Source organism: Micropterus dolomieu, linkage group LG10 (assembly GCF_021292245.1).
Source record: "Micropterus dolomieu isolate WLL.071019.BEF.003 ecotype Adirondacks linkage group LG10, ASM2129224v1, whole genome shotgun sequence".
Classification (NCBI taxonomy): domain Eukaryota; kingdom Metazoa; phylum Chordata; class Actinopteri; order Centrarchiformes; family Centrarchidae; genus Micropterus; species Micropterus dolomieu.
In genome coordinates, this window is record NC_060159.1 from 25,777,426 (window position 1) to 25,803,571 (window position 26,146).

At 40.1% G+C, this 26,146-nt stretch overlaps 2 protein-coding genes and 1 long non-coding RNA gene across 5 annotated transcripts in view; 2 read left to right on the top strand and 1 right to left on the bottom strand.

The window, feature by feature from the left end:
* The window catches only part of cfap61 (cilia and flagella associated protein 61), a 36,464-nt gene extending 16,342 nt beyond the window's left edge, over positions 1-20,122 (bottom strand). The window contains exons 1-16 of one of the 3 annotated variants that reach the window (XM_046061556.1): positions 19,979-20,122; positions 18,791-18,944; positions 18,144-18,294; positions 17,817-17,893; positions 17,529-17,596; positions 17,323-17,443; positions 15,931-16,060; positions 14,365-14,538; positions 14,025-14,122; positions 13,123-13,162; positions 12,617-12,753; positions 12,079-12,205; positions 10,846-10,923; positions 9,595-9,801; positions 8,003-8,131; positions 3,173-3,300 (exon numbers count right to left, since the gene is read on the bottom strand). In XM_046061556.1, coding sequence (XP_045917512.1) covers positions 3,173-3,300; positions 8,003-8,131; positions 9,595-9,801; positions 10,846-10,923; positions 12,079-12,205; positions 12,617-12,753; positions 13,123-13,162; positions 14,025-14,122; positions 14,365-14,538; positions 15,931-16,060; positions 17,323-17,443; positions 17,529-17,596; positions 17,817-17,893; positions 18,144-18,294; positions 18,791-18,933 — 1,808 coding nt within the window. In that variant the 5' untranslated portion in view covers positions 18,934-18,944; positions 19,979-20,122. Of the gene's footprint in view, positions 1-3,172; positions 3,301-8,002; positions 8,132-9,594; positions 9,802-10,845; positions 10,924-12,078; positions 12,206-12,616; positions 12,754-13,122; positions 13,163-14,024; positions 14,123-14,364; positions 14,539-15,930; positions 16,061-17,322; positions 17,444-17,528; positions 17,597-17,816; positions 17,894-18,143; positions 18,295-18,790; positions 18,948-19,978 lie in introns of all 3 variants that reach the window. The other 2 variants (XM_046061557.1, XM_046061555.1) reach the window with 2 other exon arrangements.
* Positions 7,595-9,278, top strand: LOC123978385. Its single transcript, XR_006826933.1, has 2 exons — positions 7,595-7,698; positions 7,937-9,278. It is a non-coding gene; the product is annotated as an uncharacterized LOC123978385 (long non-coding RNA).
* Positions 20,123-20,207: 85 nt separating the features above from the next.
* The window catches only part of crnkl1 (crooked neck pre-mRNA splicing factor 1), a 6,317-nt gene continuing 378 nt past the window's right edge, over positions 20,208-26,146 (top strand). Inside the window, exons 1-10 of the mRNA XM_046061433.1 lie at positions 20,208-20,370; positions 21,645-21,797; positions 22,129-22,220; positions 22,427-22,585; positions 23,001-23,167; positions 23,554-23,732; positions 23,934-24,104; positions 24,950-25,141; positions 25,512-25,571; positions 25,704-25,784. Coding sequence (XP_045917389.1) covers positions 20,323-20,370; positions 21,645-21,797; positions 22,129-22,220; positions 22,427-22,585; positions 23,001-23,167; positions 23,554-23,732; positions 23,934-24,104; positions 24,950-25,141; positions 25,512-25,571; positions 25,704-25,784 — 1,302 coding nt within the window. The 5' untranslated portion in view covers positions 20,208-20,322. The remainder of the gene's footprint in view (positions 20,371-21,644; positions 21,798-22,128; positions 22,221-22,426; positions 22,586-23,000; positions 23,168-23,553; positions 23,733-23,933; positions 24,105-24,949; positions 25,142-25,511; positions 25,572-25,703; positions 25,785-26,146) is intronic.

Sequence of the window (26,146 nt, forward strand, 5' to 3'; positions counted from 1 at the left end):
TTCCTTCCTGATCTTAGAAAAAGTAGTTTGACATTAAAAAAGACCATCAGATGCAGTGGAAAGCTCTAGAAAAAGTAGTGAATCCATAATTAGAAATGTTGCTTCAGTAAAACTCAAACACAGTTGAATTGTCTGAGAGTCATTCTGCTGAAAGATGCGACATTTAAACATAAATAAAAAATTTTATTTGTTTAATCAGTGATTGGGATCTTCTCAGTTGGAAGTTCTTTAGTCTATGGATGTCTTTGTAGTTCCTGAGCCCTCCTACCTCTTGTGTTTTTACTGTCTACAATATACAACATCTCTTGTGATGCAAATAACCTCTTTTATGGTGGCCTACAGGACATTACACAGCTGATAACAGCAGCTCCTGCTCCTTCGTCCAGTGAATAGGAGTGTGTACCTCGCAGTGTTCAGCCTTATCACACAGACGCCTCTGATCGTCTCCTGCTGTTTTTATCTCGGCTTACCGCTAAATTAACGCCCACCGCCACAGATCTGCATCACCAGACACCAACACGCTGGTAAACTGACTGGGTATAGTTTGGATGACGGTAGTATAACCTACCACGATGACGGTGGGAGGTTATATTATATATACAATATGGGGTTATACTGAATGAGAGGATAGAAATTTGCAACCAGCAGAGATTTGGGGAAGAATTTTGCAAATTGATGAGAAGAACTACTTTATGGTAATATTGCATTTACAGGATTTTGGAATCAATCTAATGATTTGTCAGGTATTTAAATCACTGGATTAAAAACATCTGATTATTTTAACAGTTTCCAAATAAAATTCCCAGTAAAGGAACTATTATATTTGATATCGTAATAGTCTAACGGCTGCAACTAACACTGGTATTCATTATCAATTAAGCTGCAGAAAATGAAGATTTCCCAAAGCCAGAGCCAAAGCTGACGTCCTCAAACTGCTTGGTGTCTAAAACCCAAAGATATCCATTTTACAATGATATAAAAATAGAGAAAAACAGCAGATTCTCACATTAGACAGCAAATTTGGGGCATTTTTGTTTGTTAAATAACTTAAAGGATTAAAACTTGGGCTATATTTCTTTCAAAGACTAATGGCTTAATTGACTAATTGTTTCTTTACAAGTTATATTACTCACTTGTAGAGAGCAGCAAAATAAGCATGTATGAAAATGATGAGGATTTTTTTCCCCAGTGAAACCTACAGATTTATCGATCAGACCAGAGTTTCCAGCTGGATCAAGTAAAGAATCCATAACTGTCATTACCAACCTTTGTGTCACCAGTGGTTTGATCCTTGATTTTGACATGAGCATGCAAATAATAATAATAATCATCCATCAGACAATGACTGCAGTCAAACTTTCCTTGTTAATCTGTGCCAGAAGGTGGATTTATGCCGCAGCACTGAGGCATTAAGGCCCATTATTGGTGTCTGGATGTGACTGAATCAGAAGCCCTGGATTTGCTCTGTTATCAGCCGGTGACAGACGGCCGTGCTGACCCTGCAGCCTGACCGCAGCGAGCAGAGGGCCGAGCTGCCGCAGAGCTCTTTATCTGTCTGACCCCATCCCAGCCAGTAATGGAGTTGGAGGGGTGGTGCTGGTGCTGCTGGGATGGATTCAATGAGCACATGGAAAGCTGTGTTTGGGTGGGGGAGTGAAGGGGGATGGACGTTTGGGCAGGGCTGATAAGGGGGGCCCCAGCAGGCCGAAACTGACCCATCATTCACCCTCTCAATGCATCACCGCCTCACCATTAGTTCAGCGGACACTAACTGCCTCATTAGTCAACTCATTAGTGACAGCAAACACAGATCGCTGCAGCAGATCCCTGATGGGGGGAAACAGTGGAGTGGCTAATTAAAGGGGGCCAGCACTGGCCCTGCTGAATGCCAGGCCGCAGACAGCTGCGTGCTACCCGCCCCGCCATCACCGCCGTGCCAGCCTTGCCAACTCAGAGAGCTATGAGTTCTCACTCGCACAAAACAACGACCCTGGTTGCCTGGCAGCTATCGCCCGGTTCTGAATCAGCAGCCCCGCGCTTCTTATTATCTGCCGGAGCAGTTAATCTCACAAAGCCAGGACGAAGGCAAACATGTAAGACGCCCGACCCGGAGTCAAGTGACATTTACAGAGATTGGATTCCCGGAGTAAAAGACGATAAAGAAATGAAAGGAAGCTTTAGTGTCGGACTGCTCTGGTTGGGTTCAGGGTTTCTGGAGTATTTCTCTACATACAGAATGTGTGATAAACATTATAACAGCTGCAAGCTGTCTATTATACCTCCTGCATCGTCTCTGTGCTCTTTACCACTTGTCTGTGTTTACTAGCAAATTATAGATAAGGCTGGTGTTACTAGTGTTATATTTTTCTTATCATCCACAAATCCCATGAAAAGACCCAGACCAACAGTGTGTCACAGTTTTTCCGACTTCCCTGTCTGTCACTCTCAAGCCCCAAGCCCACTGGTTCCTACTGAAGGTCACGCCTTTCTAGTTTCATGTATTAAAAATCCTTTGTAGTTTTTAACAACCGTTACTCAAACAGAAAGAAACAGGAAGCATTTGTTGGGGACTATTTTCAGCGGCGGATGAATCCACATTTGGTGGTCTAGTGAGTATTTGGTGCAGCAGGACGGTGTATGTGAGGCTGAATCAGAATAAACTACAGTGTGTGTTCGTGGTGATGTCTCCCAGTGCAACAGTGTTTGCTACACACTCAGTACTTGCTAGTAGACACATTCAGCGCTGGTTTTAGTCTTTTCATGGAATTTGAAGGCAATGAGATGAAAATAAAGAATATTACCACAAACTAACTGACGCACAGAAAACTCTGCAGCATAGGAGAACTGGCCGGTATCTGAGTGTTCGGGAACATAATGAATCTGCCATGTATAGTCTGCTGTGTGCTGTGTCCTTGATGGGAACTTGGCGATGGCAGGGTATACACACAATGCACAGATGGTGAGAGGTGTGTGTGTGTGGGGGTGTCAATAGGGGCCCTACAGCAAATTGTGCCCCAGGGCCCCTTAAAAGGTTAATCCAGCCGTGACTACAGAGATAAATGTGACATTATTTGTCACTGCTGCTAGTAATTCAGAAAAAGGCCATAGTATACATAGTCTTCGGCAAATCTGGGAGAAAAATGGCAATGGGGAGCTTGTGAGGAAGACTCACCAGAAACAAAGCGCCTCAAGGAAAGATAAACCTGTGTCTGACGCCCCCACCACCACAATCCTGGCATTAATGGCGACCTTTGGCTCCATGGTTAACTTTCTGCTGATAAGGCTGAGAGCAAACGGTGCCTGAGAGAAACACAGAGAGAGAAAACAGTCCAATTTAGTGTTTTTTCTTAAGTAAAGCAATCTGGAAGGCAAAAATGACTGGTGCCATTTTCTGAAAATGTAATAATATATCAAATGCATGGAAGTATTAACCCACTAAAAGCATTACATAATGATGGGGATTTTGAATATCACAGGATGAGGAAGGAACCAGCTTTCTTTGAAGCACTTAATCTGCCTGCCACTGGAACCTTTATAGTCTGTAATGTTAAAGTAAGGTTTTGCCAAATCTTACGCTTCTGAAATATGTGCTGAATGAAACTAACTGAATATCAACAACCAACCTTTTACAGGTGGTCGGAAAATTTAAAAAAAAAAGACTACTAGGCATTAGCCAACCTAAAGTAGATGCGCCTTGAGGCTGAGATGTTTCACATCAGAATTCAGCTGACTGAAAAGACTTAATTATCTATATTGTATAACTCAAATGACTAAAGGGAAGGCTTCTGCATCTTTAAACTTTCTGGTCAACCCTACATCTTTTCAGGGTATATTTCTATTTCTAGGTTATTTTAATTGTAATTCATTCTCCTGTTTATTTTGGTTTTCTAGTGTTTCTTGACTACTTGAATCTTTCCCAACACTTATACACACTCACAACTCTGCACGCCTCTTCCTATCTGTAACTCCCTATATGTGTCTGCTCTGCTGACTTTCTTTTCCCAGCAGCAGGTGCACTTTATGTGGAGGAGACTTGTTAATGACGTAGCCTATCGAAACCAGCATAGTACCGAATGACATCTGTACTGGTACTGTTCACTGTTGCTCTACCTGGCCCATGCTTGTAAAACATCCACCGTGTCTGCGTCCTGTAACGTAAAAACAGATAACATCTCTCTCTGTGTCACCAAATATACTTTGGCGGCCGTTAAAATACCTGGGTGCCCTGTCCAAGTAAAGACTATATGTGGGAAACACTGCATTAAAGTATGTGTTTATTCATATGACACATTTTTCTTTAAAACATGAGATGCGGACACGGCATTTTAAAGCTTAAACCTTGAAAACCTTTGGACAGCCATTGCAATATCAAATGAAGGCAATATTTGGTGTTTCGCCTTATAACAGGAGCTAAATGTACAATTACTTCTACTCTACAAATTAACTGTCTAGTAGAAATCTATATTCTACTAATTTGCAACAGTAAATAAGTTTTAAAGAAACCTTTTGCCACTTGGATTATGTTTTTTAATCAACATAATCATGAAGGATATCTGCCGGTATATCTGCCTATATCCAGTCTCCGGTGCCTCCTGGCACTTTGTCTTGGTGTGCTGCACATAATCCAGGTAGAAAATAAGTGTCCCTCAAATTTGTCAAAACAAATTAGCTGTAAATAGACATAATTTCTAAGACAAAAAGAGAAGGACAAACATTTTATGAGTTGAAACAACCTCCTCTGTGGTAGAGGGAAATGATGCAGCACTTAAACTAGAGAAGCTCAGGTATTTTCTTTTCTGAATTATAGTAACACCAGGCTCTAAACTTTGGCTCTGTCCGATAACATAAACATATTTGTTGTCACTTTTATCATTCTCTTCTGCAGACCCATCCCGCTGGGACAGATGTGTTGATATTTGAGGTGATCCTTTTTTAATTATCCATTTTTAAAAATGTTATTTATTCATATTTTGTGCTTTCATCCCGCTGTCTACCCCTGTTTGTGTAATTATCGGGTGTTTGTTTTATATTCATATGTTCAAAAATCAACAAACACAGTAAGAAAAATTTAAGAATTTCAATAACCGCCGCTTCAGATTTGAATGAGATGGAAACACAGGGACAAAACGTGTGACCTGACAGTTAAGGAACACTTTTCCACAATAATTACCAAAGAGTCCCACAGGAATTAGTAGAACGCTGCGTTCTAATTTCCCAATTCCTCCACCGCCAATGAAGCATCTCTGGTCCTCGCCCTGTGATCTGAGGCAGCTAATGGCTCCTTCATCATCTATAATTAGGCAGATTGGCCCCACAATGCACCTTGTTGGATGAAAACAGCACTGAGTGAAAAAAGGGGAAACCCGAGGGTGAAATTAACCTTTGTGTAATATTCATATAATTTCCAGGAGGGTCTGTTCGCCCGACATCTGTCACATACTGAGAGACGTTACGGCCCAGGGTTTGGTTAGCAGGAAAAGAAAAGAGCATATGGTTTATTTTGTATGTGATAAATACATCTGTGCACACATCAGAAGATACCCAATTATACAGTGTGTGTCTGTATATATATGCATATATATATTCCCCAGTTTTAAAATTTAAAACTTTAATTTCATTTTTTTCTTTTTTATACTTTTGTTATTTTGTTTCTATTGCAAAAGTAAATTCCAAACGCATGTTTTAGGAGGTACTTTGGGAAGATATTTTAGCCTGATGAGAAACCAGCTAGCTTCATTAAAGTTGTGAGAGTATAAGTGCTGTTTTCTAGACATGAAACTGCGTTCCAGAGAATTGGATTTTGATAACAGGTTGAAAGAAAAACAAAAGGAGAGAAGTTAACTACGACACTCAAGGGGCATTTTTGTACGAAACATCCAGTCCCAGAAATTGAAAATTCAGCTTTAAAGCCAAACATTAAACATTGTAGTAAACTGTAAACATTCATCTGTTCACTTTGTTCAGTTTTGACTGAAGTCAGCAACTGTGGAAATGTATTTTGTTCCCAAATGCACCAAAACATTCTGAAACAAAAAAGAAACTGTACTTGTTATTGCATGTAGGCAAATTAAATGCCTACATGCATCCATCTGAATACTGCAGGAATTAACCAGATGAGGTATTCAGATGAACAAAGCTCCTGTCTCATCTGCATGTGTGGTGGAGCAGGTGCAGCAGCTCTTATCACGCTGGAGATGCCCCACCTTCCCTAAACACAATGACTGCAGTTCTGTGTAATATGATCCTGTATTGACAGAGAGGGAACAGGTGCTTTAAATTTGATTAATCATCCCGAGGCCGACGTCAGGAGGCAGAGGGAAAGCTCGGAGGTGAAGGTCTTATCTGCGCGGTAGCCTGGAAATCACGCCCGCTGTGTTACCAAGGTGAAGGCGGCGGGCTGGGTTTGATGGAGTGAAATGAACATATGAGTGTGCATGTGACGCCTCGGGTCTAAAGAGCACTGCTGTACATGTAGTAAATATTTGAAGTACAGGACAGTAAAATAAATCACGGGCACATTAAGATCAGCCAGACCTGAAACCAGAACAGGGTAGAAATTAAACCAAAGAAGAGTAAACCAGTAAGAGCTGGGATTATCATTACTCACCTGTCACTTAAGGTTTTTATTTAAAAATAAAGAAACCAGTAGCTCTCAAAGTGACACTATCTGCTTAAGTCACTAGAAATAGACAACTTAAAAACATTTTGAGAGATTCAGGGCTGAAGTAAAAACAGGTGGTTGGGCTACGCTCGCAATGATTATTTAAATTGGGGATATTAGTAAACACTTTCGGACATTCTCTCCTCAAACGCATTCATGGTGATTCATTAATTTTTACATGTGAAAAGTGAAAGAATTAGAGAATAGAGACAGAAGTTCAAATCCTGCTTTCTCACCTCCACAGACCTGGCTGTATATATTGTTTTATTTAATAAAATGTATTTTATATATTGTGATATTTTAACATACATTTAAGTATTTGTTAAGTTCTTGATACCTTTGAAGGAGACCTGTAGTTTCTCTACATAACTTAATTAATATTGATGTGCAGCCTATTGTATTATCTTGAAGTTATCCAGAAGAACAAAGAGAGGAAGAGAGGCTTTTTTAAGTGTTTGCATTTGAAATGATTTCCTTTCAGTAGTGGTTACACTTAAGCTACAATTCCAGCCTCAGTCACACTCAGTCACATACACCGTCCTGCCGCTGCAAATATTCACTAGAGCGCCATCTGTGGATTAATCCACCAGTTAAAATAGTCCCCAACAAATGCACCATTTCCTGCTGTCAGAGTAACGTTGCAATGTTCTAAGCTACAACTCTTTTTAACACTTTCATTTCAACTTCTTTCAGTGCTTGAAATTGACCTGTCGCTTCAACTTCTTTTACTGCTTTAACTCCATATACACCCATATATATGTGTAATTTTTAAAGATTTAACATCCATCCATCCTCAACCGCTTATCCTGCGTACAGGGTCACGGGGAGCTGGAGCCAATCCCAGCTGACATCGAGTGAAAGGCGGGGTACACCCTGGACAGGTCGCCTGTCCATCGCAGGGCCACACATAGACAGACAACCAGTCACACGCACCTGAGGACAATTTAGAATCACCAATCAACCCAGAGAGACATGCGAACTCCACACAGAAAGGCCTGGAACGACCAAGGCTCAAACCCACCACCTTCTTGCTATGAGTGAGTGCCTTTTCTACCTACAAATACTTGTTGTGTAGACAAGTTTTGGTTGAACCAACACAACATTATTTCTAATTCTAATTGAGATCCAAACATTTTCACAGATATGAACCTTTTGTACTGAAGTTTTCCCTCCATACATTTAAGTGAAGCCTCTTCTACGGATCTGGGCTTTTTACCTTTTGAAACAGCACCATCTAGTGGTCACATTAACACCCTGCTGTGTTCCCTCTGTCAGCAGCCTTCAGCTAATCTACATTCCCTGGCAGGCTGCTCCCTGTCAGCCAGCTGCTGCAGTGCCCACCTGGTCCTCGGTGATCTGCTTGGAAGGGGCATTGATGCCAAGCTCCTCCAGCGGGTAGATGATCTGGCGTCGCGGGCGGACAGGGACCGCGCAGTTGAGGACAAAATCCAGATGGTGGACACAGGAATTCTGGGTGCAGAAGAAGAGGGCACAATGTCAGAGAGCTCAGAAAGAGAAAATCTCCTCTGAGGTCAAACAGCATCAGTGTGGGGGCTCAGGAGGCAACTGGAAGACGACACAGTGATAATGAGCTCTGGTGAAGAGGTTAGATGATGCAAGGTTTACACCGCTGATATGAGCTGCCTGGAAAACATCACCCAGGGCTTCATCCACTGCCTGATCAGAGCTAATTCTCTGTTTATCTTCTGCCATTATTCTCTTTGCACATCATCATCTCCCAATCTGGTGCTTGTTTGTGGAAGGTAATTAACAGAGAAAGTGGAGGCCTCTACACGTTGAGGAAATGTCTCATTATGGTGTGGAGAGGTGGAGCTGGCAGCACTGTCGGCACCTGCTGCCCTGACCCCGGGGACAGCAGCCTGCTGAGGGCGGTACTCTGCAAAAAATGCTGCTGCTTAAAGCTGTTATAACATTTTTATAAATACAAATCCATCTCTGTGATCAGCCTGAACAGCTGCAGAAGACAGTGTGATCTGAGATGCTGTAGACTTTGTTCTCTTCCTCCAAATGTATCACAAGAAAAATAAAACAGAACAATTTTAAAGTTTTATATCAAACAATGGTGAATACAGATATTGTGTGCTCACCTTTATTTCACTTTCCAAATACATGGTATAGCTACTTTAGCTAAACTGGACTAGTCTGATGTGTAATGTTGTTCACTTTGGTGTGAAGCAGGTGGTGAGCAAAATGGTATTACAACCAACAAGGAACATTAAATTATTGCCAAAAATACAAAAAGAAAATAGAAAAGGCAGTTTAAAAAAAAGACAATACGTATAATATTTAATCCAAATTTTAAACATCAAGGGTCATATAGGTTTGGCAGGACAGAGGATAACGATCAGACTGTTTTTCAAGTCTTAGTAAAATGTTTACCATCATTTCTAATCACGCATATTAGAGCCTCCAGTTTGAAAGGGCAAATATTTAGGGCATCAAAAGTATTTTGACAACAAGGTTTTTGAGGGCTAAGAAATAACCAGACTGCAAATCGCTGATTCTCTTGTCTAGATTGAAAAACAGAAAACCTGTCCAATATGTCCTGTCTGGCAGTTTTACTGTTGTTACACTTATTTGACTTAAAGGACCGTGATGAGATTTGACCAGTTACATCCAGCTACTTTTTGGAGCTACGTACTGATTTTGTCAAACACTGATTTGTAGATGTGAAACTGGTCACCCACCTATTTTATATTCATGCAATCTATGTTGAGAAAATTCATAAAAGTGAAATTTTCTCTTTTGCCAACAAGTGAAATCATCGCATCACACAAGACATTTTTTGCAGTGTTTCAACTGAGGATCATTACACTAATGACATGGCAATGTCTATCTGCACAGACATGAACAGAGGCTGGAAGGGGACCAGTGAAGGGCCTGTAAGGGCCCGAAGGTCCCTGTGCACCCACCTCCTGGCTCTGGTAGGAAGGGTAGATTCTGTGGAACAGGCAGGATTTGTGAGCCAGGCGGAGGACATCCTTAAACAAGTGTCTGGTGAAGTGCTGGAAGGACGGTTTGACGACAAAGTGGCGTATCTGAGCGTGCTCCTCGTAGCGGTGATGGCTGAAATAGATGAAGTTCTCGATGTTGTAGTGGCCACGAATGTACTCGATGTCCTTATAAAAGACAGATTCAATAATGACATGACATTGGGACATTTTCAGAACAAATATTTGTTTTTGATATTTTCTTATTTTAATTTTCTTTTGTGTAATAAAGCTGATGATGAGTGTAATTTATATAAACATATCTCTTCTGTCCTACTCAGCAGACAAACAGTGTTATTATTTATTATTATTTTATCTTCATTTTCTATTCTAGTCATAAAGATCATAAAGTTTTTAAATACTCTAAATATATAGTTTTCTGTTTGATGTATTTTATACTTTTTTTCTGGAGAAAATATTGCTTAAAACTTTTGATTATTTTCATTATAAATTAAACCTTAAATTATTTTTAAATTGGGTTCAGAAATAATATATCAGAAAATAGTGAAATATCACAACCTTCAGATTGCTTGGCCCACAGATTTTAGATTGACATAAAACAGACAAAAGGCCAGAAATCCTCATAACGTTTAGCATTTTTGCTCGATAACTAATTTAAATGACTGAAATGAAATAACAGATAAAACAGGTATTGATTAATCTCTGGTGGAATTTGTTAGTGGTGCTGTGTGTAACAGCACGGTTTCATCAACATCTTCCCAACATAATTTCATCAATTTTTCTGCCAATCAACTTTTTAAGTGATCAAGTAATCATGTCAGCACTAAACTGATTTTATGTGATGTCTCTACTTTTGAAGCTACTTATAATTATTTTCTACAGCAACAGCAGTTTAGTGTTGGGGACTAGCACTGGGGAGAGCAATTAAAAAAGAAAAGTGATGTAGCAGAATCAATATATGTTCAATATCTCATAAAAAAATACTTTCAGTCAGATTCTACAATTCCCCTCTACAACTCATATTCATGCTAATATATTTAACTGTGCAGTACATAAATATTTTGGTGGTTACAACCTTTTAAAATGATGTCTTCTTAAAAGTAAGATGTTTTCAATTGAGTTCGGCAGTTATTGATCCTGAGAGACAGAATCCCACCCTGACCCAACACTTTCAGGTTCATCTGAGGACAATGTCGAGTGAACTGCAACTACCTGCTCGTCTCTGATGATCAGTATCCCCACAACCTGACTTTGCACCTGGGCCACGAAGGCCTGCAGCAACACCCCATCCTGACAAACAAGAGAACAAAACAACAAATGTGTAAATTTACATGCGTGTACTGAATTGAATATGAGCTGGATGCTCCTTCTTGTATTAGTGTAGTGCTATGAATACACATGAAGTGGCTGCATTCTCATTCGAGAAGTAATTATCAGTTTTGGAGCTGCGGCAGTGACAGCTGGGGTGTCAGTCAGAGAGGAAAATGCGTTCAACTGAATTCTCACCAATCTGTTCCCTGGCATACGTGCGATATTCCTCGTTATTCCAAGACAATCATCATCACCAGCTCGAGTCACACTTCATTGTCCAAAACAATCATCATTTCATTTTAAACGTTAAAGGCGGCACAGATATTTCAACCTCGATGTTTTCTCTATTTGCTTTTATGCTAATTAAAATGAATTCCAAACACTGAGCACGTTAAAGTCCAGCTTCTGTTTAGGAGGAGAAAATTGGTTTATATAGCATTTAAAAATAATATTTTGCATTGCATTGTAGCTTGAGAATTTTACCTGCAGTGGCAAACTGCTACTCCATAAATGAATAAAAAATATAGGTTTATATAGGAATAAGGTTTGGTTGCAGGGATGCGAGTACAATGAAGTCACAGGTTTTTTAACTAAAGAAAGAAAAAGGAAGGTAAAGAATGCAATTACTAATGGAATAGACAGCTGGTAGTTATATATCTTAACTAAAGAGAGCTCTGTCCCATTTGACTGATGTTCAACTTTTTTGGGAGAATATGTGATTTAAAATAAAAGCATATTTGGGTTTTTCTAAAATAAAATGCAGAGGAGGTAGAAGTAGTTTTTAGCCATGAGTAGTGTCTGTAGTATTCCTCTCAGGCTGCAAAAGGCCTTAAGCTCCACCATAGCGCAGCCTGTATCCTGAGAGGCAAAGCCCAGGGCAAAAATAGACCACCAAGCCATTAGCCAAGTAATAATGGAAGGTGACACAGATTACAGTATCAACTTTTTGGACAGCGACACTGTCTGGAGAGCGTTTAGTAAGTAAACAGGATCTGGAATTTACACACCTGAGCAGGATAAGAACGTAATAAGGTGTTTGATACATGATTATATGACTAACATGATGTATTTAATATATGTAGAGTGGCTGCAGGTAGAACCCAGGTGCGCTGGAATGAGTGTGTGCTGACTGACCGGGTCTCTCCGGGTCTCATAAAAGCTGTCTAGGTCCTGCAGCAGGGACTGGTTCAGTCTTAGACCCTTCACCAGATCAAAGACAGCTGGCCGGTCTGCAGCCACAGCCGGCCTCACCTTCACACTCCTGCAAGAACAGCCGCAAACTGATAGGAACACTGGTCTGTGTCATTATCATTTACAGGTGGAGCCACAAATGTGTAGAGAGACCACCGTCCTCTAACAAAATCAAGGTTATTCATTGTCATTTTACAACACAGGGTTGCTTGTTGAAATGTAGGTTCTGCAGCCTCTTCGCGCTAGACACACACGGAACAACATACATTTGAATAAAATAAAAATAAAATAATTCTATTGGACAGTATTTGCAGTATGTGTAATGTCAGTGTAAAGTTCCTTGTCATTTATTCATGTTGGAGTGTGGAGAAGTTGTAAACTTGCTATCCTGTGAGGCATACCGAGACAGCATCACTGATGTGACAGTGACGTAGCTGAAAAGCAGACAATGTTATTTCTTTTCTTTTACAGGAGGACCCACCTGAGCCCGGTGCGGTGCAAGATGTAGAGTTCACGGGGCAGCGAGCTGCTGGCACGGGGCAGCACCCTGTGGAAGCTCTGCAGCAACATGAAATCGGGGGACAGTGTCGGTACAGTGATGATGCAGAAGTCCAGGTCCTGACAGACAAACACAGACATCTGTGTGTTCAATACATCCTCAAAAAGGTGACAGGGATCTTTCACTTTATTAACACTCGAATACATAAAAATCCATGTCATGTCTTTTTCATAACTTTAAAATCCCTCCTGATGTGTAAAGGAATTCAGTTTTTTACAATTACATCCTGGCATTTACTTCTCTACCTGGAACACTTCTTGCACATCAGATTATCATTCCAGGAACATGGGAGTATTTATTTTGTCTCTTGCCCAAACACAGAGATGTTTGACTTATTTACTGCTGTCTGTTTATGCAGCTTGTAAACAAAAACTTATTTTCTGGTAGAGCCAAATTTCTTAACTGTAACATGCAAAGATGATACTCACAGGGAAAAGTTTGAATATATGTGGAATAAAGTCCACTGATCTGGAAGAGAAGAAGAAGAAGGGGTCGGGACGTTAAGTGAAAATATGTCTGTGCCAACTTCAGAATCAGTGCCAAGCTTGCCAAAGCTGGTGATCACTGTGGTGGAACAACTGGCCGACCAATCTGCCCGCTGTTTCCAGCTCAACTTCTCGCCTTCAGCTCTGTCACGCTGTCACTTTAAGCACAGCTCTCATTAATAACATGCTCACTCTCGGCAGGAAGCGACTCGACTTCATATTCAGTAACAGCTGGGAGGTAAGGCGGCAGTGAGAGGAGCTCAGCAGGAGCCAACTAACAGTCATTCTCCCTGCTTTAACACAGCATATGACTGATGTAACTCTGGACAGCTGCCATCGCTGTTGCAAAAGCATCGCCTAAAAAATTTATGAGAAAAAATTTGGTGGAGTATTTTTTTTAAATATGGTTAATTCTTAAATAGACTTGTATCTGACTTTTGATACCTGTAAATTATAGAAACTTAATGCAGTAAAAGTATTTTTGGCTGCTTTAATAAGTACATGTAACTTGCCTGCAGCAGATGGCCCCAAACCAGAGGAAATAATGCATTTGTTGGGAACTATTTTATGTCCTATAGTGAGTATTTGGGGCAGCAGGATGGTGTTTGGGGGATTGAGTCAGAATAAACTACAGTGTGTGTGTTCATGGTGATGAAGGAACATGTGACCCAGTGCAGCAGTGAGGCTCACTGATTTGATTGTAATAGTTTTTAGTAATCGTAGGATACATTCAGTGTTGGTTTTTAACAATAAGAAAACATAGATTATTGCCAGCTTTGTCCTTTAATTGTAGAAAAGACTGTTCAAATACACTAAGAGCCCGCTCATTAATCCCTCGACTTTACCTCATTTCATAATTCTTGTCAATAATGAAGACCTGAATACAGAAAGCGTTGGATTTCTTTGAAACATGTCCTGATCCAGTCGACTGTTTCTCCTCCTGCTGAGATGAAAGTGACAATAACAACAAATATACGACAAAGTAGAAGGCAAAGACTAAAAACTAAACTGTTAATGACTGTTGCTGTTTTAGTTTTCAAATGTTAATATCATACTCATGACTTTAATTGTATTAATTAACACATTTTAGCGAGGAGACACTACTGAAATGCTTCCTACTTGTGACTATAAGTATCTTTATTTGTAATATGACGGAGTGAGTTTACAGGAGTGCAGTTAAGTTACCTGCTGTGAATCAGATGTTTGGGTTTTTCTCAGTTCTTCTTCGTCCTCTCTTGAGTCAGGCAGAGCGGCAGGTTTGTACAAACCATTAAACTCGCCCAACTCAAAGCTGTCGTGCAGCTGTTTCAAATCGACACCAGAAGTGACACTGATGAAGCCAACGGCGACTCCGTTACACTGTGGAGGAAACACAAGGACGTCAGTGCATCGTCACATGGTCACACTCATATTTCCTTCTTACTGTAATATATGTCTTTAACCCGGCAGCCTTCGACCAGCTAATGGAGGTTTTAAACACTGTTTTCTCCTGCACAGTAAGACATGTTTCTGATTTGTCCTGAAGAACTTTTGGTAATTAGCAATTGAGCAGCGAGAGCACTGCCAAAAAAACCCACAACATAGGATATATAAGTCTGTGAAGATTCTCAGTCATCCAGGTCATATTTATCCAACGAAGGTCAAAGTCAAGAGCAACTGTCCAGTTGGATAGGATATATAAGCTTTTGCTTCAGCCTAAGCCTTTTTCAGTCACTAGGTACCGTTTGAGTTTAAACTGGGATATGTGTACAATTATTGATTTGTGATAATGACTGAATAAACAAACAAACAAACAAACTGTGTGACTTTTTAAAAATCACAATCTCATCACAAATTTCTGAGTTTTGGGGTTTAGTTGAGTCAATTTATTTCTTTATAAATGTTGAGTTTCAAACAGAACAACCTCTCCTCGGTTTGATAAGTTGTCATGAAACTGGACTTTTTGTCCATCTACTGATAAAGATCATGTGACATTATCACCACAGCACTAGAACAACTACTAAATGAACGTTGAGGTGAGTTATATATTTTTGTCATCTATAAATATTGTTTAAGAACACGATTGTCAACAAATCTTGAGGATTTTTCTTTTCTTGAAACTGGGCTTTAAACCGCTGTTCATTCTCATGCTGGTCTGAGTTTGGACTGAAATCCTGCTTGTGACAAAGAACAAGAAGATCGTCTATAACAGATCATCTACCAGGATAAGAAAATAACCCCAGTAATATTTAAACGAGATATTCTGTAGCTTCACAAAAATGTTTATGGCATTCGGCAGAGTGAACTGCCCAACCCTCTGGGGCAATGTTTGACTGTTTGTTCTCAGAGTGCTGAACATATTCAGACAAAAAGCCCAAAATGCTTCAGATGTCTGGACACAATATGTTCAGTGAGAGCATGTCTTGGCCAAGTATCAGCTCGTATCTGCCATATGCTGCCATGAACACATGTCAGCCCCGCTGGCGGGGAGGGGAGAGACGATCTGTCGTCTCAGAGGTCCCGAGGGAACAGACCCCAGCAGGATTTCATCAGTCAAAGCATCATCAGCGAGCTGCTATTCCATTATGTTCAGAGTGGAACAGCGGATCAGAAATGACTGGGAACAAACAGGAAGGATGAGCTTCAGTAAATGGTATTGAAATTTAATAGCTTCTGTGGTTTGGTTCGGCTTAGTCCAAAAATTAACCTGAAATAAAAACAACACATAATTCTGTGTGTTTAAGTGAGGACAGGGCTAAGAGTTGAGCAAACCTCACAAACAGCGGTGTGATTTTCCTCGTTCTGTTCCTCAATGAGCTCTGCCAGGAAGTACGGCTGGTCTGCTGAGAGCAGTTTGGTCTGCTCTGCAAATATGCGCATGATGTCGTCATGATCTTCAACCCTGTAAGGTACAACAAGAGGAGAAGCCTACACCTTAAAGCTATTATATTACAATGAATTCAATTGCTCTCTGTAACAGGATGCTTAACCCACTAATAATTATCATAAACTTTAAGACTCTTTTAGATGATAGTTTTGGTTTTACAGCATATTTACTGACTCATCTCTCTCATAAACCTCATCAGCAGGAAGCTGTTTTCAGCAAAGAAGCTGATCTAAATGGCAGATAGTCAAATTTAGCTAGAAAGTGAAACATCTACCAGTTAAAGGGACACATATTTTTATCAGGAGTTGGGGGAGACCAAACCAAAGCTAGAAGGAGAGTGAAAATTAAACATACATTCACCAGACGGACACAAACAGAATGACAATGTTACTCCATGTCTTCTGGATGTGTAGATTTGCCTGAAGGACTTTATAAGTTGATAATATGTCAAGGCTTTGGGTTTGTAACCTTGTTGGGGAGCTCTCCTGCAATAGATCCACTTCATATGTGATGAAGATCCACATCTGTTGAACTCTACTGACAAATTCACAATCATCACATTGTGTGTTTCTAAAGAAATGTGAGCACAATATTTGACTTTTGAAGTATACACTTCCAGGCCACTTTATTAGGTACCCGTTCCATTGCTTGTTAACACAAATAGCTAATCAGCCAATGGCAAAAACTCAATGCATTTAAGCATGTAGACGTGGTCAAGACAACCAAGCGTCAGAATGTGGAAGAAAGGGGATTTAACTGACTTTGAACGTGGCGTGGCGGGCTAGTCTGAGTATTTCAGAAACCGCTTATCTACTGGGATTTTCACGCACAACCATTTCTAGGTTTTACAGAGAATGGTACGAAAAAGAGAAAATATCCAGTGTGCAGCAGTTGTGTGGACGAAAATGCCTTGCTGATGTCAGAGGAGAATGGGCAGACTCAGTAACTCAAAATAACCACTTGTTACAACCAAGGTATGCAGAATACCATCTCAGAACACACAACACGTCGAACCTTGAAGCAGAAGGGCTACATCAGGAAGACCACACCGGGTGCCACTCCTTTCAGCTAAGAACAGGAAACTGAGGCTACAATTCACACAGGCTCACTAAAACTGGACAATAGAAGATTGGAAAAACGTTTCCTGGTCTGAGTCTCGATTTCAGCTGTGACATTCAGCCACTAGCAAGGTGCACCTACTAAAGTGGCAGGTGAGTGTATCTTCACATGCATGTAGGCAGCGTTTACGTTAGCGTGGGGGAACTATCTGGAATCACCTGGCTGGGCGGATATGAAGCTTTGGACAGTGCTCTTGTCTGTGGCAGATTAATGCTAAGCACTGAGACTCCGGGTCAGTCAGGCGCTGCAGCGGCTCAAACATCTCATCCAGCGCCGGCTCTGGACAAACAGCAATCACAGATTCTTCAAAGTAAGCTTTTGAATAACCGATAAACTTAACAATGAATTTTAAGCAGTTCTTCACCTAAAGCACCAACATGTGGGCTGACCAGGCAGACATATTGGAGCTCTGTGACGGCATTAAAGACAGCCCTGTAAAACAAGCATAAGAGACCATTAACCTCTATGAATATATAAGCTCTGTGGGCTTCTAAGCAAAGCACCTTTGAGTAACTACTGTTTTTAATATGCATAACATTTGGGAATTGAACCCTCACAGAAAATCTGAAATTCGAAAAGTAACTATTCCAGATAAGAATATTGCTAACTGCACCAGTTTCACTCATCTTAAATAAATAAAATAAATGTATACCTCATTATTTCCTTTACACTTGCTGTGGCGAAATCTGGCTGTGCCACGAAAAGGTGAAGGAAGAGTGTGTTCAAAGGCTGCAGGGGGGAAGAAAATGCAGTTTTCTCCAGTGCAGGTGTCAGTTCACTTTCATTTCATTTAATCTAACAAGCAGCTATACTTCAAACTTCATATGGTGAAAAAGTCTTACAGTATTTAACATGATTAGGTCGGCTGGGCCAAAGATCCATGTGATATTGCATAATTAAAAACTATTAGTTCTCGTTAACCGTCTATCTGAAAAGCATCTCTTTGCAGTTTCAGTCTGAATTCATGAATTATACTGACTGTGATTTTTTTAGCCCTGAAGTGTTTCTGCAGGAAAGGTTCCCAGTGAGTCTGATCCACCAAGTCTCCAACAGGGTGATCGAAGAAGGAAGCGTGGGCCAGAATATCGTCCTTCTCATTGGCTAGAGTCACGGCCAAATTGGCTTTTTCTCTGGAAGTATCCAGGAGGGCAGAGAGGAAACAAGAACCAGAGAATCGCGTTAGTATGTACAGCACTCGGTGACTGCTGGAAGAACACGATAAATATGTCATCATTTCTCGCAAGGCAAGATTTCATAGTGGGGAAAAAAACTTTAAAAAGTACATACAAACACCTCAAACTACTCTTTGAATAAATAATCTTTCTGGTCATGTGCTCATATGTAAACATCATCCTTTTGCCAAAAAATGGTTAAACACACTACTTTCAAGAGATGGGGCTTGGAGGTGCAGGAATGGTTTTAAAATGTATGTAAATTTGAGTTACCATTACCTAATCAGTTATTGTATGTTTTCTTGGGCTATTGTCTTTCTCACTATTGACATTTTATCGATAAAATGATTAAATGACAGTCTGCATAACTGACCTGACCTCCATACAGAAAGCTTATTTATTAAAGTCTCAACTGTATAATTAAGACACTGAAAAATAAATAATTATGCCTTACAGAAGATGAATTACATTGACCCTTCCAAAAACCGCCAGAGATGACGGGCTGATGAGGCTGTCAATCCCCTGAGCATCCGCCGATTCACTTCTTCTGATGGTCACTGTTACCTCCTGGCCACTGGCTGAAGTTATTGTCCTCATCTTCACTTGGACTGCTTTTGATAAGATAAGATATAACTGTATTAATCCGCTGTAGGGGAAATTTCAGTGATAGAAAGGGACAGTATAATTTCAGCCACAACAATACCAACAACAACAACAAAACAGCTTAGTCACAACATAAAAAAAGAAAAGACAATGATGTTAGCTCATGATTCAGCTGTTAAGGGGAAACTTTAGGGAAACTTCTAACTTCACATTGCTGAGCAACTGATCCTCCGTTTTTTGCCGCTCCCACTGTTTTGAAAGCTGTTAGGGATTTTAGGTTAAAGCCTTAACACTGTCTTAAACACACTTTTAGAATAACAAAAATCTTCAAAACATACTTTCAGATTTCTGAAACATTTAATATACTTGTGAAAATGCTATAAATGGTGATTTAGCTGTTTTTTTAACATGTAGACCACATCAGACCAGGTCCAGAACAAAAACCACAACACCCAGAGCTGTCAAATCTGGACTAGAATGTCCCAGAGAGGCTAAAGTTTCTTCAGAACATACTTTCAGATTTCTGAAATACTTAATATACTTGTGAAAATGCTATAAACTGCGATTTAGCTGTTTTTTTAACATGTAGACCACATCAGACCAGGTCCAGATCAAAAACCACAACACCTAGAGCTGTCAAATCTGGACTAGAATGTCCCAGAGAGGCTAAAGTTTCTTCAAAACATACTTTCAGATTTCTGAAACATTTAATATACTTGTGAAAATGCTATAAATGGTGATTTAGCTGTTTTTTTAACATGTAGACCACATCAGACCAGGTCCAGAACAAAAACCACAACACCCAGAGCTGTCAAATCTGGACTAGAATGTCCCAGAGAGGCTAAAGTTTCTTCAGAACATACTTTCAGATTTCTGAAATACTTAATATACTTGTGAAAATGCTATAAACTGCGATTTAGCTGTTTTTTTCACATGTAGATTAATCTAGTCCAGATTTGACAGCTCTATGTGTAATTTAGCGGTTTTCGATCTGGACCTGGTCTAACGTGGTCTGCAGCCCAGGACAACTGTTACTCACCTGTCACAGATTTCCACCCCTAATAAACCACAACGTTAAGTCTTGTACGTCTTTATTTATTTAAATATTATTTAAAGTTAAAAACTAAATTAGACTTTGCTCTAACGCGAAACGTTCACGTTCCGTCTCGGTCCAGCTAACGGACGCAAACTCTGTAACCATAGTAACAGAACGCTGCAGCAGGGGTTGACGGGAACTCGCGAGGCATTGTGGGTACTGCCATGGCGGCTCGCGGTGGATGCTAAACAAACGTTTCGTTCCCTGTTAACAGTTTTGTTGTTGTCGAAACACTCGAAGCAAGTTTGGTAACTTTTTTTTTTTTTTGGGATATACCTGCCAGCGAAATGGCTTCCACCGCGGCAGGCAAGCAGCGGATACCGAAGGTGGCGAAGGTAAGAAGGCGAAACTCAGTTTAGAGGAGCCATGAGCTGACTTCGGCTAAGCTAATGCTAATGCTAATGCTAACAGCGCTAAAGTTTAACGGAGCAAACTTCTCGAGCTGGCAGCGCAGAGACCTCATGCTGGAAGTTCATATCTTACTTATACCTAAATGTAATCTCACATAAGATTTTAAGAGTGGTTAACGTGAGCCTGACGGAAACCCTACGAGCTCGAATAACAGTTACTGACTTCCCTGTCTAAGCTAACCAGCGGTGGAAGAAGTATTTAGGTCTTTTCTTTAAGTAAAAGTAGTAAAATAACACTGAGGAAGTACAGTCCTACATTTACAACCTTAACTTAAGTAAAAGTATGCAAGTATTATCAGCAGCAAAATGTAATTTAAAGTACCAAGAGTAAAAGAACTCGTACGTTAAATGATCCCTGTCAGTGTTTTACTATTATGATGCTTTTGGATTAATGATATATAGATACATACATACATACATACAGGGGTCGAGGGGGAACGTTAGGTAGTTAGGAAGGATAACGTATATTCATCTCTGATTACACTGTCAGAGTTTACATTGGTTTACATAACTAAAATAAACAGAATTAAGTTACAGAACATACACAGAAAAGTTAACTTAGGGTTGTATTAAATTATCCCTGTTTTGTGTCTACCAGTCAAATACTAGTAGGCTTCTGACTTAGTCTTATGCAAATATATTTACAGTATTTAAAAACATTTCAAAGACGTTAAGCTGAGTTGGTTGCATATTGCATGGTGTAGTAATTTAGGGGGAGCAGGAGTAATTCTTGTTCATCCAACATGGATGTATACTGTATCTTATATTACCTGGCAGTGGTGAAACAAACTGTGTGATCGTTTTTCCTCTAAAGCTCCATTAAATCTGCCAAAAAAAATATATGTTTTACTAAAAAGTGTAGCCCTCAGATCATCATAACCAACCTGTTTCTATGGGTAATGGTGTGGTACCAGAAAGTAGCATAGGATTCTACACTATAGTTGTACGTATAGTATGTAGTAGTTTCTTATATTCTTTAAGTTTATTGTCATCCACTACTCCATCTACATCAGGGACGATGAGGATTAAGAACATCTACATCTAATGGCATCTACATAAACATATACACAGTCATATTAAATACATCTTCCCTCCTTCCATCTTTTTATAATACTGCTTTTTATAGCGCACAAGGCATCATGACATTATGCTCACGACTGGAGCAACAACATGTTAAAGGACTTCTTCTTAAATCTCAGGTGAAGAATAAAGCTCCAGCCGAGGTTCAGATCACTGCTGAGCAGCTGCTGAGAGAAGCCAAAGAGAGGGAGCTCGAACTTCTGCCGCCACCCCCGAAACAGAAGATTACAGATGAGGAGGAGCTCAATGATTACAAACTCAAGAAGAGGAAGGTAAGTGCTTAACTTTCATTTTCTTCTCTGACGGCATGTTTTGATTAAATGTGCAGTATTTCAATTCGCAGAAATATGAAATATGACCGACGGACTTCGAAGAAAGAGTTTTCTACACACATTTTTAGCATCATTACTTGTTCAATACAACATATAATTAATAATTTTGTGTGAGATTATGTGATTACACTTTCAGTCTGAGACTCATGTTTGCTCAAACACACATGTTATGGCTTTAACGAAACATGAGTAAACCACCTTCAGAAAGACTATCAGACAACCTTGTAGTTTTCTGACTTGACTTTGAGCTGTTGTCTGCCTTCTCTTACAGGGATTTGAGGACAACATCAGAAAGAATCGCACTGTCATCAGTAACTGGATAAAATACGCACAATGGGAGGAAAGCCTGAAGGAGATCCAAAGGTATTGTCCATGCTGTTTTCCAATTGAAATAGCTATGTTCTAGTGGCAAACCTGCCTCTATAATCATTAGTGCCACTGCTTCATTTTAATATTACAGGTAAATTTAGCCAGTTTTACATAGAGCTTCTCCTTGAACAGGCTAGAAACTGTCCCACAAATGTCTCCACTGTATAGTTTTCCCTCATCTCTGCTTCCTTTGGTTTCAGGGCTCGTTCCATTTACGAGCGAGCGCTGGACGTGGATCACCGCAACATCACTCTGTGGCTGAAGTATGCCGAGATGGAGATGAAGAGCCGCCAGGTGAACCACGCCCGCAACATCTGGGACAGAGCCATCACCATCCTCCCACGAGTCAACCAGTTCTGGTACGAATTACATTAATATACTGCAACATTTGCCTTGTTTTCTAATGGCAGGCTTATGTGAGGAATGTTTCTCATTAATAATATTTAAACAACAAAAAAACCCAGAAACAGTGTTAATATTATTTAGAAGTTGAGTTTAGTTGAGTCGGTGTGTAAAGCCAGATATCTACTTATTTGGCCACCCAATCAGAACCAAGTGAGATTATTTATTAAAACTTCTTATGCATAAACAAAAGTGTACACAAAGAAAAAGACGAACATCACAGATGAATGTAGTTGGGTTTGCATCTAACAGTTTGTGTTTCATTTCACATGTACAGACAGAAAGAATTGACTCCTAAATTGATTTTTTTTACATAGCTATCCAAATCTCTCCCTTTGCTTTATTAACGTTTCACTTTTTGTCCTTTAAAAGGTACAAGTACACCTACATGGAGGAGATGCTGGGGAACATCGCTGGCTGCAGGCAGGTGTTTGAGCGTTGGATGGAGTGGGAGCCCGAGGAACAGGCCTGGCACTCCTACATCAACTTTGAGCTGCGCTACAAGGAAGTGGACAAAGCCCGCACCATTTACGAGCGATATATCCTTTTGTGGTTTTCTGAGAAGACCAAATTCAAACTCAGCAGCAACAAGAACAGTACAGGGAAAGTGATTGTTCAAAAAATGGACACAAAAACTTACATACTTGCTTACACAAATACATACATAAGGATTGGCGTTATGGTCCTCTATTACAGAATGGTGAACATTAAGCCACGTCACCCAGCCAGAAACATAAACAGAAATAAAGTTGAAGTTTATCGTCATTACGGTGTCACTAATTATCCTTTAATCTAACATTTATTTTCTCAGTTATTTGGTTCATTGCTTAGTCCTAAATTAGTGAAAATGTTCCCTTTGACTTTGAATCTTGAAACCTCGGGGTGATATTTGTTTGTGGTGTGAAACTCCTCAACTCCGCTGTACTCGTCATGGTTCACCCCGAAGTGAAGAACTGGATCAAGTACGCTCGTTTTGAAGAGAGGCACGGCTACATCGCTCACAGCAGGAAGGTGTACGAGAGGGCGGTGGAGTTCTTCGGAGAGGAACATGTGGACGAGAACCTCTTTGTGGCCTTCGCCAAGTTTGAGGAGACACAGAAAGAGGTTTGTGCCGCACAGTATAGAAAAAAAAACAACCTCTTAACAGACTGCATGCATTCAAATTAGAGCCTTAGTCCTTTAGTTTCTTGTTATGCTGGAGAGTTAGTGAAAATGTGGAGATCCTTGTCCTTAGATTGTGGAACTAGCTTAAGAATTGAGTTTTGGTTGTGGCCGTGATTGTACGAAATATGCCTTCCTTTACAGTTTGAACGTGTCCGGGTGATCTATAAGTACGCTTTGGACAGAATCCCTAAACAACAGGCGCAGGAGCTCTTCAAGTACTACACGATGTTTGAGAAGAAGTTTGGAGACCGGAGGGGAATCGAGGACGTCATCGTCAGCAAACGGAGGTTCCAGTATGAGGAGGAAGTCAAGGTATTTATCGTGGATACTACCTTTCTTATACAAACCTTTATCCACTATATTTTATGTATCATGTGTTGTTTTGAATATTTATAAACTATTTTGAGAGGCAAAGATATATATATATATATATATATATATATATATATATATATATATAGTTATAAGTTTCATGCTCAGGCCCAAAACAAATCATGAGCCATAAAGGCGAGAGTACAATCTTAAAATCTTTGCAATCGGCCTATTCTCACCTACTTCTATTCAAAAACTCCCAAATTTGCTTCCCACTCATTTCTGTGTGAAACAGGGCGATGTATATTCACCTCCAGTTGTGATTAAACTCTCGCCAAATCCCATCACTCAACACAATATCCAGCCAGTTTGAGAGAGGGGGTGCGACTGACCTTATCCAGGAAATACTGTTTGTTATATTGTTGTTGTTTGGAGCTGTTTGGCTACAGTGAGTGTAAGGTGGACTGCTGTTGTTAATCTCACCAGGCAGGTTTTGGTCTGATCGCACCATTACACTGGTGCTCGCCATTCATGAAGAATATCTGATGTTTCGAACATGTAAGATCAAGAAAACCTCAGCTGCTTTTTCAAATGCATTCGGGCCAAAATGCGAGAGAGACATTTCCATAAAAGTCATTCTTGTCCTGTTTTTGAATGAGTCTGCGAATCAAAATGTTGAGACTGTCTAGAATTGAGAAGGAAAGCATGTTTGCTGGCTGTGTAGTTAGTCTAGCAGCTGTCATTTACAGGAAGGTACTTCTCTGTTGAAGCCCAGTCTGTGTGACCAGCGGCTGAGAAACGCCACTTCCTGTCATCATCGCTGATGTTTTTTCGATTTCTGTCAGGCAAACCCACACAACTACGACGCGTGGTTTGATTACCTCCGCCTGGTGGAGAACGACGCCGACCCCGACACAGTGAGAGAGGTTTATGAGAGAGCCATCGCCAACATGCCCCCCATCCAGGAGAAGAGACACTGGAAACGATACATCTACCTGTGGATCAACTACGCTCTGTACGAGGAGCTGGAGGTCAAGGTCAGTTTACTCGTGGAGTATGGTTTCAAAATTAACCTAACTTTTCAGACGTCTGGTTAATATTGTTTTGTTCTTGATGTGGATTCTCAAATGTCAGTTGTTTTTTGTCAGTGTAAGTGTTAAAGACAAATTTCTACATTATGGACAATTAGAATCAGTGAATCCTTATTTTACTTCTCATAACATGTCTGGTTTTATTTGCCTAAACGGCTGCTAAAATGTTTTAATCCTGTTTCAATCAGGTTGTTTAGTATAAAGTATAGAAGAATAAAGTTTTTATTCTCTCACTAGCTAATTACCTTACCTGCTATTAATTTAGATTCCATCTCAATCAAAAACAAATACTATAACCTTTGCCATTTTCTTTCAGGATCCTGAGAGAACAAGGCAGGTGTACCAGGCCTGTCTGGATCTCATCCCACATAAAAAGGTTATTTAGAATTTTTGATTTTCCACTTTATAATAACAAATGAGTTGTTTTTAGGTATCACAGAAAGCTGGTACAGCATAACAGTAAAAGTCTTAGTGTTGTTCTTACTAAATTGTGATCGTCTCGTTTCAGTTCACATTTGCTAAGATTTGGCTGCTCTACGCTCAGTTTGAGATCCGGCAGAAGAACCTGCAGGGAGCCAGAAAGGTCATGGTAAGATTCATGTTCAAGTTTTCCAAAGATATACTTTATAGCCTGATCATCGTGCCGATATTATTGGCTGTTATGAGCTAATTGCAGATAGGTTGGTATCGGTGTTTATATCAGCTTATAAATGACATTTAAAAAGCAAACGAAGAGAGGAAAGACAAGCCCTTCACTGTTGTTATAGTGTTGTCATTTCATATGTCTGTGAAGGTTCTCAGTAATCCAGGTCATAGTTATCCAAGGAAAAGTTTCACCTCTCATTCGAGGGACTTCTTCAGTTCTGATTAACTGGTAGGGAATCCCTGCCATTTATCCTCTGAGGGCTAAAAAAGAAACATCTTCAAGGGTCTTCAACCAGTCCAGTTGGC